This window comes from Penicillium oxalicum, chromosome I, assembly GCF_001723175.1.
Source record: "Penicillium oxalicum strain HP7-1 chromosome I, whole genome shotgun sequence".
NCBI lineage: Eukaryota > Fungi > Ascomycota > Eurotiomycetes > Eurotiales > Aspergillaceae > Penicillium > Penicillium oxalicum.
This window is the reverse complement of record NC_064650.1, coordinates 3,262,912-3,275,851: the sequence shown is the minus strand read 5'-3', so window position 1 is coordinate 3,275,851 and position 12,940 is coordinate 3,262,912. Positions and strand designations below refer to the sequence as shown.

At 50.6% G+C, this 12,940-nt stretch overlaps 5 protein-coding genes across 5 annotated transcripts; 3 read left to right on the top strand and 2 right to left on the bottom strand.

The window, feature by feature from the left end:
- Positions 1–88: 88 nt before the first annotated feature.
- POX_a01068 (uncharacterized protein) lies at positions 89–5,786 on the top strand (the record flags this gene model as incomplete). The annotated part of the gene is made up of 6 exons (XM_050109998.1): positions 89–359; positions 3,239–4,934; positions 5,006–5,326; positions 5,409–5,462; positions 5,521–5,657; positions 5,722–5,786. The coding sequence occupies 6 exons, from the start codon at positions 89–91 to the stop codon at positions 5,784–5,786; spliced, it is 2,544 nt and encodes an 847-aa protein (XP_049973766.1).
- Positions 5,787–6,220: 434 nt separating this feature from the next.
- POX_a01067 (putative 4-hydroxyphenylpyruvate dioxygenase 1) lies at positions 6,221–7,610 on the bottom strand (the record flags this gene model as incomplete). The annotated part of the gene is made up of 4 exons (XM_050109997.1): positions 6,221–6,355; positions 6,416–6,773; positions 6,838–6,897; positions 6,958–7,610. The coding sequence occupies 4 exons, from the start codon at positions 7,608–7,610 to the stop codon at positions 6,221–6,223; spliced, it is 1,206 nt and encodes a 401-aa protein (XP_049973765.1).
- A 610-nt stretch (positions 7,611–8,220) lies between these two features.
- Positions 8,221–9,006, top strand: POX_a01066 (uncharacterized protein; the record flags this gene model as incomplete). The annotated part of the gene is made up of 1 exon (XM_050109996.1): positions 8,221–9,006. The coding sequence occupies one exon, from the start codon at positions 8,221–8,223 to the stop codon at positions 9,004–9,006; it is 786 nt and encodes a 261-aa protein (XP_049973764.1).
- Positions 9,007–9,438: 432 nt separating this feature from the next.
- On the bottom strand, positions 9,439–10,996 carry POX_a01065 (Homogentisate 1,2-dioxygenase; the record flags this gene model as incomplete). Its single annotated transcript, XM_050109995.1, has 4 exons — positions 9,439–9,562; positions 9,630–10,280; positions 10,358–10,864; positions 10,929–10,996. 4 exons carry the CDS (start codon positions 10,994–10,996, stop codon positions 9,439–9,441), a joined length of 1,350 nt encoding a protein of 449 aa, XP_049973763.1.
- Positions 10,997–11,597: 601 nt separating this feature from the next.
- Positions 11,598–12,883, top strand: POX_a01064 (Fumarylacetoacetase; the record flags this gene model as incomplete). Its single annotated transcript, XM_050109994.1, has 2 exons — positions 11,598–12,146; positions 12,206–12,883. The coding sequence occupies 2 exons, from the start codon at positions 11,598–11,600 to the stop codon at positions 12,881–12,883; spliced, it is 1,227 nt and encodes a 408-aa protein (XP_049973762.1).
- Positions 12,884–12,940: the final 57 nt, after the last annotated feature.

Sequence of the window (12,940 nt, the reverse complement as noted above, 5' to 3'; positions counted from 1 at the left end):
CAAAGTCCCTATTCAGCTCACAGGATCTGGCAGGCCAACAGGTGGAAGGTTCACTTAATCAAACCATTCTCCATTCCCGTAAGCGAAAATGAGGCGTCTCGGTTCTTTGTTGTCGTCCGGTGGACATTGCCGGGCTTTCCCCCCCCCCCCCCCCCAGGCCACAGGAGCTTCCGGCCGCTGCAACGTGCAGACTCTAAAGCAAGCCACCGACCGGGGTAGAGTCCGCGAGGCAGATAATGTGACCCATTCATTCGGTTTGGTAGCCCATCGGTTGGACGCCTCCCGTGCCTTTTCACTCATCTGGCCCTCCCCCTGGTCGAGATTCACCTACCCAAACAAGGGTGCAAAGGAGAATGGAGGTTCGGCGGCTTTCGCGCTATCACAGTGTCATCCGGCGGCGAACGCATAATTATCGGCGGAACACTCAGGAGACTGGGACGTGTCAGCCTACTTTTCCCCTTCCCCCTTTCTTTGGGCTGCCATGGAGGATCCAGGGACTGTAAATTTTACAATGTAACATGTCCCCTTGCTCGGCATGTCCGTTTGCTGCATCATCTTACGTTTGCAATCCGGTAGGAGAGGGGAGACTCGACCGCTCGCACATCCAGAGATAACATCGTCTATCGTAGCCACACGCCACGCACCTGAAGCTTTGCCTATGTGCTTCGGTGTCGGCTTGTCTGGACTGTTGCTCCGCTGTTTTTTTCCCGGGGGGTTGACACTTACCATAGGCCAATCATATATTGTGGTTGTAACTCTTTTGCCATGTATATGTCAGCCAGAATTGCCACTCTTGAATCTTCACGGTGCGTTGATAGCGGGAGTTATCGTCTGCCTTTCGTCGCAATGAATGGAATGACTCGAGTGAAGAAATGGTTATGTGGTGATACTTAACCACCAACTAAACACATTTTTACTTTGTCTCCCTGTCGTAGACCGATGAAAGTTGTTTTTTTCCAAGGGGATCAAACCCGCAGACGTTGTCAACGGGTATACCTTCCGCGCCACCCTGGAACAAAATTATCTCGAGTCTTGAAATGGCTGGTCGTCAAGCTATTCCCCTTTACTACCATAGGCCATATGGTCTTGGGGTTGGCCAGAGACGTGTCGATTGCAGGGCTTAGCATGAGCCTATTTCGCCATGTGATTCTCGTCAGGCAAGAGCGATATGAGTTTTTGTTCCTTTGATCGGGGGTTTAACTAGTATTCTCACCACCTACATGAGAAGATAATGGTGTGTTTTGCCACCTGGCAGACACTACCACACTTGATCTGAAGGACATTTGGCCTTCTGAATCATAACCTTCAAGACATTCCTTCTATCAGTCATATGGCAGGCAATTGTGTGAGTCATAAACTTTCAGACAGTGTGTCTTTTCGTTCTTTCCCTTCCAGAATCTTTGCTTCTGCATTTTTCATTCATCCTTTGGACAACGCTCGGCCATGCGTTCTTGGTGGTAATTTGCCGCTTTTGTCTTAGGACCGAGGCCGTGAGTTATAGTGTGTAAGCTACCGTCACAGATTCTTCCTTTGAAGGTTTCTTGTAGAGACAATCTTAGACCACTGGTGACTTCCTGGTCAACTAACTTCTTTTGTAATCTAAAGAGAAAACTAACGCAGATAGTATCACCCTTTACTTAGGTAGTAAGAAAGTACCTGTACCTATAGTACCTAAGAAGGACGATATTTACTGTAAACAAGTCACAGACCGAGGTCAAGTCTCACCGCCTTTATTGCAGAATACATGGATTTACTTTGATCTACGCGAGAGTTAAACAGGCCAAGGCATCAGGCAGGACACAGCCGTAAAGCAAAGGTGAGTCAGATTGAATCATGGTCCACTCAACCCCCGTGGCAACTCGGCGAGTGGCCAACCTAAAGCTTGAGTGAGCGAGAAGAACGAAAGAGAGCCAGTGCGAGTCAGGTTTAGTCACGGCATCCAATTTGGGTCCGCAAATGCTTGGCATCGCGGGACCTGTCGTCAGCAGCAGGATTGTTGCACTTGCAGATTCGACTTGAGGGATATAGAGAACACAAAGCCCGCCGTCAAGCATATTCCACACCCACTTAAAAGTCAAGACTATCAATGATATTATCGCTCGGTGAATTCGGATTTCCCTTGAAAGCGGTCTCTTCCTCACGGCTCTTTCCCTACCAGTCTTGCTTTGCGGCTTATCGAGAATCGCGCACGACCTCACAGTCGGGTTCTGGTCCTGTCGATCCTTAGGTAGCTCAAGGTCACCCGATCTCTGCGTTGGCAACACAACCACCAGATCAGCCAGTTGCGCCCGCAAGTCACATTATTCGATCGATCTTTCAGTCTGATAAGGTTGACCCCTTGTTCGACCCGCGACAGTTCGGATTTGACTTCAGCATGGACAGCGGGTCAACTGACAGCGCAGCGGGGCAACGGCTCCGAGCACAGCATGGTGAGTGATGGCTACACACTTGATAATTTTTCTTTCTTTTATTTGTGGATGCTATCGCACAGTCACGACCACGTCGATGATTATGTGATACATGCGTATCTTTTTTGGACTTCAGATTGAGCCGTGCTCTGCATAGAGAGAACTCGGATCATGGGAGAAAACCATCGCCGCCTGTTCCTCTGCTCGTACATCGAGATGTCACATCATGTACTAGCAAGTGGCTTTGAAATTTTCTTTCTCTGACTTCCTTCCAATGTGGCGCTCTACTTGTATCGATCGCGATCATGTCTGCTGAACCCACAGGCGGGAGCATCCCAACCGGCTGCAACCCCCTTTGATCACATGCTCACCATCAGAAGTTGGAATAGGTACAGGTACAGCAACTCAGGCCCCAGCCACCCAGGATGATTCGGCGGGTTCGACGACTGAACAGCGCCAATTAGCCCCGAAGAAACGGGGCAAGTGTCGCTATTTTGCCACCAAAAAGGGTACGTTTTCTTTGTGAGAGTTCTTTGTCACTCAGCGTGAAATGGTCATCTGCTGTGTATCGTCGAAGTAAGCTCAAGCCCAGATCGAAGCTACATGCCACACGATCTGTCTAGTGATGGGTTTCGTCGCAAAATGCAATCTCCGCCAAGTTAGTGGTGTTGTGAAGGGTTGGGCATGTAGTTCCGTGAGGGCGAGCTGCTGAGAAGAACAAGATACACTATTGCTGCAGCACAAATGCCCCAATGTCGAGACCATCTCCCAGAAAAGAACTCAGACACAGAATATTTGCTAGGCAGACAAAAGCTGACGCATGATTTCAGGGTGTCGTGCTGGCGAGGAATGTCCTTTCATTCATGATTCCTCTGCACTCCAGAAGAAAGAGACTCTTGATCTGTCATCCAGACCACAGTCCACAACTCCGGTTGCTGCAGCTTTGGAATCCGATACAGTCAACAAAGCTGGAACTTCAGAAGCGAGTTCAAGCAAGGCAACTCAAGCCGTGACGCAGTCTACTGCAGCACAAGCTACAAGACCTGTGTCCAAAGTTGAGAAAAATGACCCCAGAGAGTTCCAACTCAATCAATTGCGGCGGCGCTTCCGTCCCCAGGAGCAAGAGGAGACAGATGGGATTAAACTGAGCTTTGACCTGGTCCCCTCAGACCCCGACTTTCCCTTTGAGTTGGATGCCCTGAAGTGTGTTCTCCATGTACCGGCTACGTACCCTACCAAGGGACGGCCAAAGCTTTCAGTAACCAATACTGAGATGGAGTCTGCATTCCAGAACAACGTGTCAAGAGGATTTGACGATATCGTGGACTTTGCGATCCGAACTAATGCCCGTGGAACTTTGCTCAATTGGGTGAACACCTTGGACAGGCAACTCGAACGGCTCTTGACATCCCTGGAAAGAGGGCCACGGCTGACATTCGTTGCCAACACCGGTAATGCCAGTGCAATGGATGCCTCGACAGAGAAAGCAAAACCAGTATCGGACTCACCTGTCCAACTTGCACAAGCCCCTGTGACTCCAATCCCGGCGAAGCCAAGTTCGTATACCAGGCCGCTTGTTATCAAACCAAGTTACACATACGAACAAAAGGCCCAAGCGGAGAAGAGAAGGGCAATGGAGACGAAACAGCTCGAGGCTCGACTTGGCCGACTTCCCCATTTCCAAAAACGCTCAGAGAGCCTCTTCACTCTTCCAATACAACCGGCCAAGGTAGACCGTTTGCCTAGGTGTCTTCAAGGAGTAAACACCATCAAGCTTATCGTCCCTCAACTCTATCCTCTTGAGCATAGCTCGATTGAGATACAGGGTGTAGATGAGCCAGAGGCGAGATCTGTGGAGTACGGATTTGCGCAGTGGTTTGACAAGAATCCTCAAATGAATCTTGTTTCTCAGATCAACTATCTGGCAAGCAACATGTTCAACTTTGCAAAGACACCACTACCCCAAGTTGCGGAACAAGCGCAGCAGGAATATGTCTCAGAGGACAAGGATAACCTGGAACAAGAAGTCGATAATTCAGAAGCAATTCCTACGGCTACCAAAGACAAACCGCATTTGCATGTCATCCCTCGTCCGCCCGAGTGGTCCGTCACTGAGCAAGAAAGTGGCAGCGACATGACCGAGAGTTCCAGCGACGAAGAAGAATCCGATGAGTACGATGACGAAGCCGAGGACTCTGAAGAAGGAGGAGCTCCGGTTCCTGCAATTCCTGACACGCCTGGCCGAGGCGTTGCACTCTCTTTCCCTTTCATGGAGTTATATGGTATCGAGCTCCTGGAAATCTCGCATCTTGCCGTCACTGTGAAGTGCGAACGCTGCAAGGATTCCATGGACATCAAAAACGTCACTCAACTCACTGATTCGAAAGATGTGCCGAAAGTTGAGTCTTGCAAAAAGTGCGCTAATTCCATGAGTCTTGGGTTCCGAAAGCAGCTGATGCATTCGCACGCTAATCGTGCTGGTTATCTTGATTTGGATGGCTGTACAGTTCTCGACATGCTTCCAAGGTATGTGCTCCTCTATCGAATCAGCGGGGTCCCTGCAACTCCTGACTAACCTTGAAAATCTGAAACTTCAGCAACTTTATTCCGACCTGTTCAGATTGCTCCACCCCGTACCACGCTCCAGGCGTTTCGGCGGTGCGCGGAGAAAGCGCCATGGCCATTTGTCGGCACTGTCACCGAAAGATGGTATTCAAGCTACCCGAAACCAAATTCTTGGTAGTTGGTAGCGCGGCGATGTCATCTCGTGCCGCACTTCCCTTGAAAAGGAGACCCAAGGAGGTCCTTGGGATCGTTGCCGGGCAGGAACTTCCTCGTCGTGGTCGATGCCAGCACTATGGAAAGAGTTATCGTTGGTTCAGGTTCAGTTGCTGTGCTAAAGTCTTTCCATGCGATAAGTAAGTCACGGGCGCCAGGGAGTCGCGTCAAGTGTTGATTTCCTTCTGCAGAGAGAGGCTTGCTAATACGTCCAACCATCAGATGCCATGATGCGCAGACAGATCATCCCAATGAACATGCCAACCGTATGATTTGGTAAGTCGATCTTTTTACCCTTTCGATTCCATGTTCGGGATGCTGACTCGCAATACAGTGGTTTTTGCTCGCGGGAGCAAATCTACAGACCGGAAAACTGTGGGATCTGTAAAGCTGGGCTTGTAGGCAAAGCTGGTAGTGGATTCTGGGAGGGTGGAAAGGGAACGAGAAATCGGGCTTTGATGAGTCGAAAGGGTGAGTTATAGAGCCGACGAGAGCGCTTGTTACGTCGGATCATCCTTGTGCTAATATCGACCAGATCCTCGAAAGTACAAGAGACGCGGGGCCAATGTCCCGGGTGGATCGAGTTCGAAGAAGAAATAGAGCAATGACCTCTTAGAAAAGCTATATCCATCAAAGACCTCACCTGTGTCGTGGCTGATGGGGCTCAACCCAATAGTCGCATCCATCATCTAAATACGTGATTATGTCATGAGCGAGGTGTGGCATGTGCACTCGTTTCTCAAAATAACAACACTGCGCCCCAGGGGGCTATCTCAAGTCTCATACTGGTAATAATCAGAATCCCGGAGTGTAGGAGTGTACTACAGTACTGCACCTCTATAGCTATGTCTATTGCCGAATAGGAATATCTTAAATTGTCTTGAATTTTGAATAACAACGGCTCAATAGGTATCAAGCGAATTAAAAAGCCTATCTATGCAATAACGATGCGCGGGCCAAAAATCATCAAAGTATGTACATCGCAACTCACGTCAGCTTCTCTCATGACGTTATCAGTTTTTCTGGCGCGGTCATTAAACCAGATTTCCACGAAGGGCCTGCTCCCGCTCAATTGCCTCGAAGAGCGATTTGAAGTTACCAGCACCGAAGCCGGAAAAGTTGTGTCGCTGGATGATTTCAATGAAGACAGTAGGACGATCCATGAGGTGCTATCAAGACACATTAGTATTGACGAAGAGATTGACCTGGAAACCCACATGGACACCTACCTTGGTGAACAGTTGAAGAAGGTAGCCACCCTCGTCGAAGTCAATCAAGATATCCAAGCTTCGAATCGTCTCAAAGTCCTCCTTGAGGACGAGACCGGATTCCTTGAGACGGGCTTGCATATCAATGTAATATGTCTCGGGCACCTTGATGAACTCGACACCTCGAGCTTTGAGGTTGGTGATATCCCGGATGATGTCGTCGGTGTGGAGGGCGATATGTTGCACACCGGCACCGTTGTAAAAGTCGACGTACTCCTCGATTTGGGATTGCTTTTTACCCTTGGCAGGCTCGTTGATGGGCATCTTGACAATCTCATTTGGTGAGGCCATGACGATACTCTTGAGAGCGGAGAATTCACTGCAAATAGAGTCAGACTTGGACTAATGTCAAGCCTTTGTGGACGAAATCAGTATTAACTTACGTGCAGATCTGGCTGTCATCGACGGACCAGAAACGGTGGAAACCAAGAGCTTTCTCGTAGCTGGTGAATGGTGAGCAATCTGAGATTGAAAGTAAAGCCGGTTCAAGGTGAAAGACTTACTATTCACAGACCTTGTCCATCTCGTCCCAGTCTTGGTTACCTACACAGTGATCGATCCGTTCAAGCTTGACACTAGGCAAGAACTTCTCCACGGGGTCCTCGGCATTCTGCTCAAGACGATATCCAGGCATGAAAGCACCGTGATAGTGGCCACGTTCAATCAACGTGTGTGTTGTCTGGCCATATGTCTGAATGGTGGCAACCTTGACGTGACCGTGTTCGTCCTCGAGCACACGAGGCTTGGAGACAGACTTGGCGCCATTCTTGATAGCAGCGTAGTAGACAGCGTTGACATCGTCAACCTCAAACGCAACGTCCTTTACGCCGTCGCCATGCTGCTCGAGGTGATCATGGATCTCGCGCAGCTGAGCTTGCTCCTCGAAGGAGAAACGGTCAATCTGGTCGAGGGATCGGAGAGGCGAGGTGAGGATGAAGGTGATATCGCCGTTGCGAACGACGTGCGAGCAAAGATGACGGGTGCCAGTCTCGAGACCACGGTAGGCGATGCGCTTGAAGCCCATGCGAGTGATATAATAGCTGGCAGCTTGCTTGGCATTGCCAACATACCACTGAACGTGGTCATAACCACGATAGCTGGCGATAGAGTCGTCACCGGTGGTTGATGGAGGGGGAGAGATTGCGGAGGGAGCCATTGTGAATGTGTTGAGTGTAGTGGCAAATAGATGTGATGGTCTTTTTTCCTTTTTTTTCTTTTCTACCTTCCTCGAGAGTGAATTGAGAGGTAAAAGTATCGACAGGAGTAGGTTGTTTGGTTCAGTGGCGTCGGGAGGGAGATGAAAAGTGGTGTAGATCCTGGTCCAAAATAAAGAAATTTGCATATGCAAGATGCGCTCTAAATATCCCAAACATCTCGACAAGCATCACCGTTCTCCCTCTATTAACCGCGGCGGATATCTTTCAAAGCAGCAATCATCATCATCGGCACCGTTTCTTGGTAGGTGCCATCCGGAAGTCGTGAGGGTTTCGGTTCACTTCCTGGAACAGCCGGAATTATCCGCCAACAACCGGGCCGAGTGACGCCGCATGGAGACGCGCGCTCGGGCTCGGCTTCAACTTAATTTGGTCATGATGTTTTCCGACTTGCTCTTTTTTTGATGCTTCATTTCTAATCTTGTTTGTGGTGGATCTTCTCATCTTTTCCATTTGTCTAATTTAATTTTCATTACCCCTCTGTGCCGTGCTGGTCGCTCACTTCATTGACTCTGTTCCGAGATCTCATCAACTTCCAAGCTACTCACCAGCATGACGACCATATCCGATGCCCGTCCTTCTTTGACGAAGAATGACTCCGCGGTCCTCCAGGCACTGTTTGACGCCGAATCTTCCCCTTCATCAGGCATCACAGTCAGCCCATCAATACCTTCATGGCCAGCAACAGTGGATATCTCTCCCGCTGACCTCAACGTCCTCAAATCCCGTGAGACACAAATCATCCGCGAGCTTCAAACCACCGAAAATCCAGACGAGGCCACTGTTCGATCAGCTCTTTCTGAACTGAGCAAACTCGTGGACCAGCACCCATCGTACCCTCCTGCATACACCAATCGCGCACAAACACTGCGTCTCCTGGCCGATCTCCAATATACCCAGGAACACCCGGATGCCACCGAATCAAGTCCCGACGAGTCTTTATTCACTCCGGCGGCCGCCGAGATTTCATCTCGTGTTTTCGTGGATCTTGGAAAGGCCATCACATTGGCAACTCCCGCATCGCCGGCGGATCCGGTCTCACCTGTTCAGGCACGCCTACTGGCCGATGCACACACACATCGTGGGTATCTGCTGTTGAAAATGGCGCGGGTGAAGCAGACTCGTACACAGCCAGAAGCGGATGCTCTTGGCCCGGAGCGGCTGCGTGAATACAGCGCGGATCGGTTGGAGGAGATGGCGAGTCGGGATTTCTTCTTGGGGGGACGGTACGGAAACAAAGTGGCTCAGCAATTGGCTGTGCAGACGAATCCGTATGCGAAAATGTGTGGCGCCATTGTGAAGGAGGCGATAAGAAAGGAGATCGAGGGTGGTGCATGATGCTTGGGTCATTGAAGTGTGACTATAAACTCCGATGTTGTATAGAATATAAAGTTGAACACACAGCCCAATTTCCACTGTGACAATAGCAACCTTGCATCATACACATTAGGTATCCAGTGGCGCCGGCTCAGTCATACATTCATATGTGCGTGAATGGAGTTCAGTTTCAAGGTCGCTAGTAGTACCAGGCCAGTGGAAAGACTATCGTACATAGTGTCTGGACAGTTTCCGCGTTATTAAATCGCCGGACATCGAGAAGATCACGCGGGAAGCCTACAGACTTGCAAAACCGACTACTAATCCACGCCTTTCAAGTAGAACGCTAGATGCAAGGGGGAGCTTGGGAACGCTAGATGAAGATTATTGGAACTGCATCGAGTATGTATGTCTGCGCTAACTGATAGTTTGTGATTTTATGCGATACGCATATCAAGAAGCCTTGTTGGGATTCTTGAAATGACGCTTCAGAGGTTCCCAGCTGTGCTGGTTGTACTGTTCTTGAACCTTGTGACACGTCTTTAATCCCCATTCTGAGACTCCAACCATGAGGGAACTAGAAAAAAGTAGTGTGTTAGTGATTGGCTCGACCAGTATCAAAGTAGTCCATTGTTGGTCCTCACCTTTCAAACATGAACGCCATGCTGTTCTCCCCAACCTTGTTTGGCTTGAGCTCGGCATTACTGGCGCCCTCAAATGCATCCGAGTCGGGGCCATGGGCACTCATCACATTATGAAGACTGGCACCCCCAGGCTGGAAGCCGCCTCCGGTCTTTGCATCATAGCCGCCACAAATCAAACCCATGAATTCAGACATGGTGTTGCGGTGGTACCATGGTGGGCGGAAGGTGTTTTCGGCCACGAGCCAACGGGGAGGGAAGATGACAAAGTCAGCGATAGCAGTGCCCACATGGTCGGACGGGCCAGTGAGAACGGTAAAAATTGAGGGATCGGGATGATCGTGCGATACTGTTCCAATGGTGTTGAATCGCCCCAGGTCGTACTTGTAAGGGTAGTAGTTGCCATGCCAAGCGACGATGTCAAAAGGGGAGTGGTCCTGACGTGCTGCAAAGAGAGTATTGTTGAATTTGCTGTACAGTTTGTATTCCGTGGGCTCTTCCTCATCTTCAAAGAACGCCACAGGGGCCTGGAAGTCACGAGCATTAGCCAGACCATTGGATCCGATAGGACCCAGCTCGGGGAGCTGGTAGTGGCCTTGGTAAAGCTCGCAGATGTAGCCTCGTACAGGACCAGCGGGCAGCGTGACACGGTAACTGTTTATCCTTGTCAGCAATTCGGACTCACGCAACGGAAAAGAAAATGACAAATTTGGACAACTAAGACGACCTACCGGATACCACGAGGAATGACAGCAATCTCATTGGGACGAACGATCATGCGTCCTAGTTCCGTTTGAATATCCAGCACACCGTGCTGGGCGACGATCAAGAAATCTCCGTCTGCGGAGTAGAAAGCTTCTTTGCCCATGTCCTTTCCAGCCGCGTAGAGGAGAATTCCCAATCCTTGCTTCAAGGTAGGATCACCCGAGCCTGCAATGAGATGCAAGCCGTGGACCCAGTCCACCGTTTCGTCAAAGTCAAAGGGATCCCATCGTAGTTGGTTGGGAATGTGGTGTAGTCTTTGCGTCTCAGTGGTCAGGCGCGTGTGATAAGAGTCGGCATCTTCCGCGCGAAGTTGCCATGCGCCGCGGGGAATGATTCGATAAACCCAAGTCTGTTTGTTCTCGTGTCGTGGTGCGGTGAAGGCTGTTCCAGACAGCTTTTCAGCGTACAAGCCATAAGGAGCCTTTTGGGGTGAATTTTGGGCTACTGGGAGAGCTCCCTTGACAGCTTCGGATCTACGGGAATCTGATCAGCGGGATTCGTGGTCGCTAAAACGTGTTACCACGGCCAATAACATACTCATGATAGGAGTCGAATCCGACCTGGTAGGTGTATGGATCTGGATGCGAGAATTCCGTCACAGGCATGGTGAGCGGTCGATGTACGTCTCGTGTGAAAATGGGAAGAGAAAGAACAGTAAAGGATGACTCCCAGTCAGCTTTGGCGATCTACGGCCTTATCAAGCCTCGGAATTGACGCGCGCACGGCTTCAATCACCGCGGTGCTGTGGGGGGAGTGCCGGCGCTGTGTTCCTCGATTGCACTACTACTGGTGGACTGGTAGCTACCCACAGACCAAGTACTATTCTAGCACAAAAAGTACGATCGGTGACTCTCTCCACTGTTACTCCGTCGAGCCAGTCCCTTCCGGTCCCGCAGTTCGGCTCAAAGCTTGCGAGCCCCACGTCATCTGTGGTGCTTCTGAGTGGAACATCCGCGATTATCCCGCTCGGCAGTTCCGCAGTGGGACAACCAGTCGGGGCCGCTTGGACGCGGGGTAGGCCTCGAGGGACGGGACCAATTCCGCGTTGCTTCAGGTGCGGATTGCTTGGGTGCGCGTGGACTCACATGTTTAAGTCGGCCACCGGAGGCTTTCTGCACAGGTGTTTTCTTTTCTGGATCTGACATCTCCTCTTTACACTTCTTGCGATTCAGATAGTTGTGGATCACAGCTACCATTAGCATCATCATGGCTTCCTGGTTCCCCATCCCAAAGAACTCCCCCTTCTCTTTGGCCAATATCCCATTTGGCATCATCTCTTCACAGTCCGCTTCGCGCGTCCCGGCTATTGCCATTGGTGACCATGCTTTGAATCTGAGCCTCTTTGCGTCGTCTGGAGGTTTCTCGCAGCTGTCCGCGATTCAAAAACACTTGAACGTCTTCAATGAGCCCACGCTCAACGCATTCGCGGCCCTGGGCCGTCCAGTGCATCGCCAAGTACGGGAATATTTGCAAAACGTCTTCCGTGTCGAGACCCAATATCCTCAAGTGCTCAAGGATAATGCCGAGCTGCAAAAGTCCGCACTCGTGCCGTTGTCCCAGGTCACCAACCACCTTCCCATGCAGATTGGCGATTACACAGATTTCTACGCTGGGTTAAATCACGCCTATAACGTGGGCGTGCTTTTCCGAGGCCCGGATAATGCTCTGCAGCCCAACTACAAGCACCTCCCGTGGCTTACCATGGTCGTGCTTCCTCTGTGGTTCCCTCTGGAACTGATTTGCACCGTCCCAACGGTCAAATCCTAGCCAATCCTACCGCAGATCCCAAGATTCCCACCTTCTCTCCCTGCAAGAGGCTGGATATTGAACTGGAATTGGCTTGCTTCATCAGCAAGCCCAATGATCTGGGCAAGCCTGTCTCGGTTGAAGAGGCGGAAGATCACATCTTCGGTCTTGTTTTGATGAATGACTGGTCTGCTCGTGACATTCAAGCTTGGGAGTACGTGCCTCTGGGTCCGTTCAACGCCAAGAACTTTGGCACCTCGATCACCCCTTGGGTAGTCATGCTCGATGCTCTCGAGCCTTTCCGTACCCAAGGCTTGGAGCCAGAGAACCGCGAGTCTCTGCTTCCTTACCTCCGTGAGAAGCGCGCCGAGAACGTCTACGACATCCCGCTCGAGGTGGAAATCACCAACAAGGGTGGCCAACCCAGTATCATATCCAACACCAGCTCTCGTAACTTGCTTTACTCTTTCCCGCAGATGGTCGCACATCACACAATCACGGGTTGTAACCTGAGGACCGGCGACTTGCTCGGCTCAGGAACCATTTCCGGCAAAGAGCCCCACACCCAGGGCAGTCTGCTGGAGCAGACTAATGGTAAGAAGCCGCTCAAGCTAGCGGATGGGACAGAGCGAATGTTCCTTGAAGACGGCGATACCGTGGTCTTGCGTGGTATGGCGGGCACGGAAGGCAACTTTGTCGGCTTTGGTGACTGCGTTGGTACCATTCTTCCCGCTCTGTCTCTCTAGAACAGAACGCTACACCCTCAAAAAATCTGGAGAGACAGAATTATATATCAAGTGAAC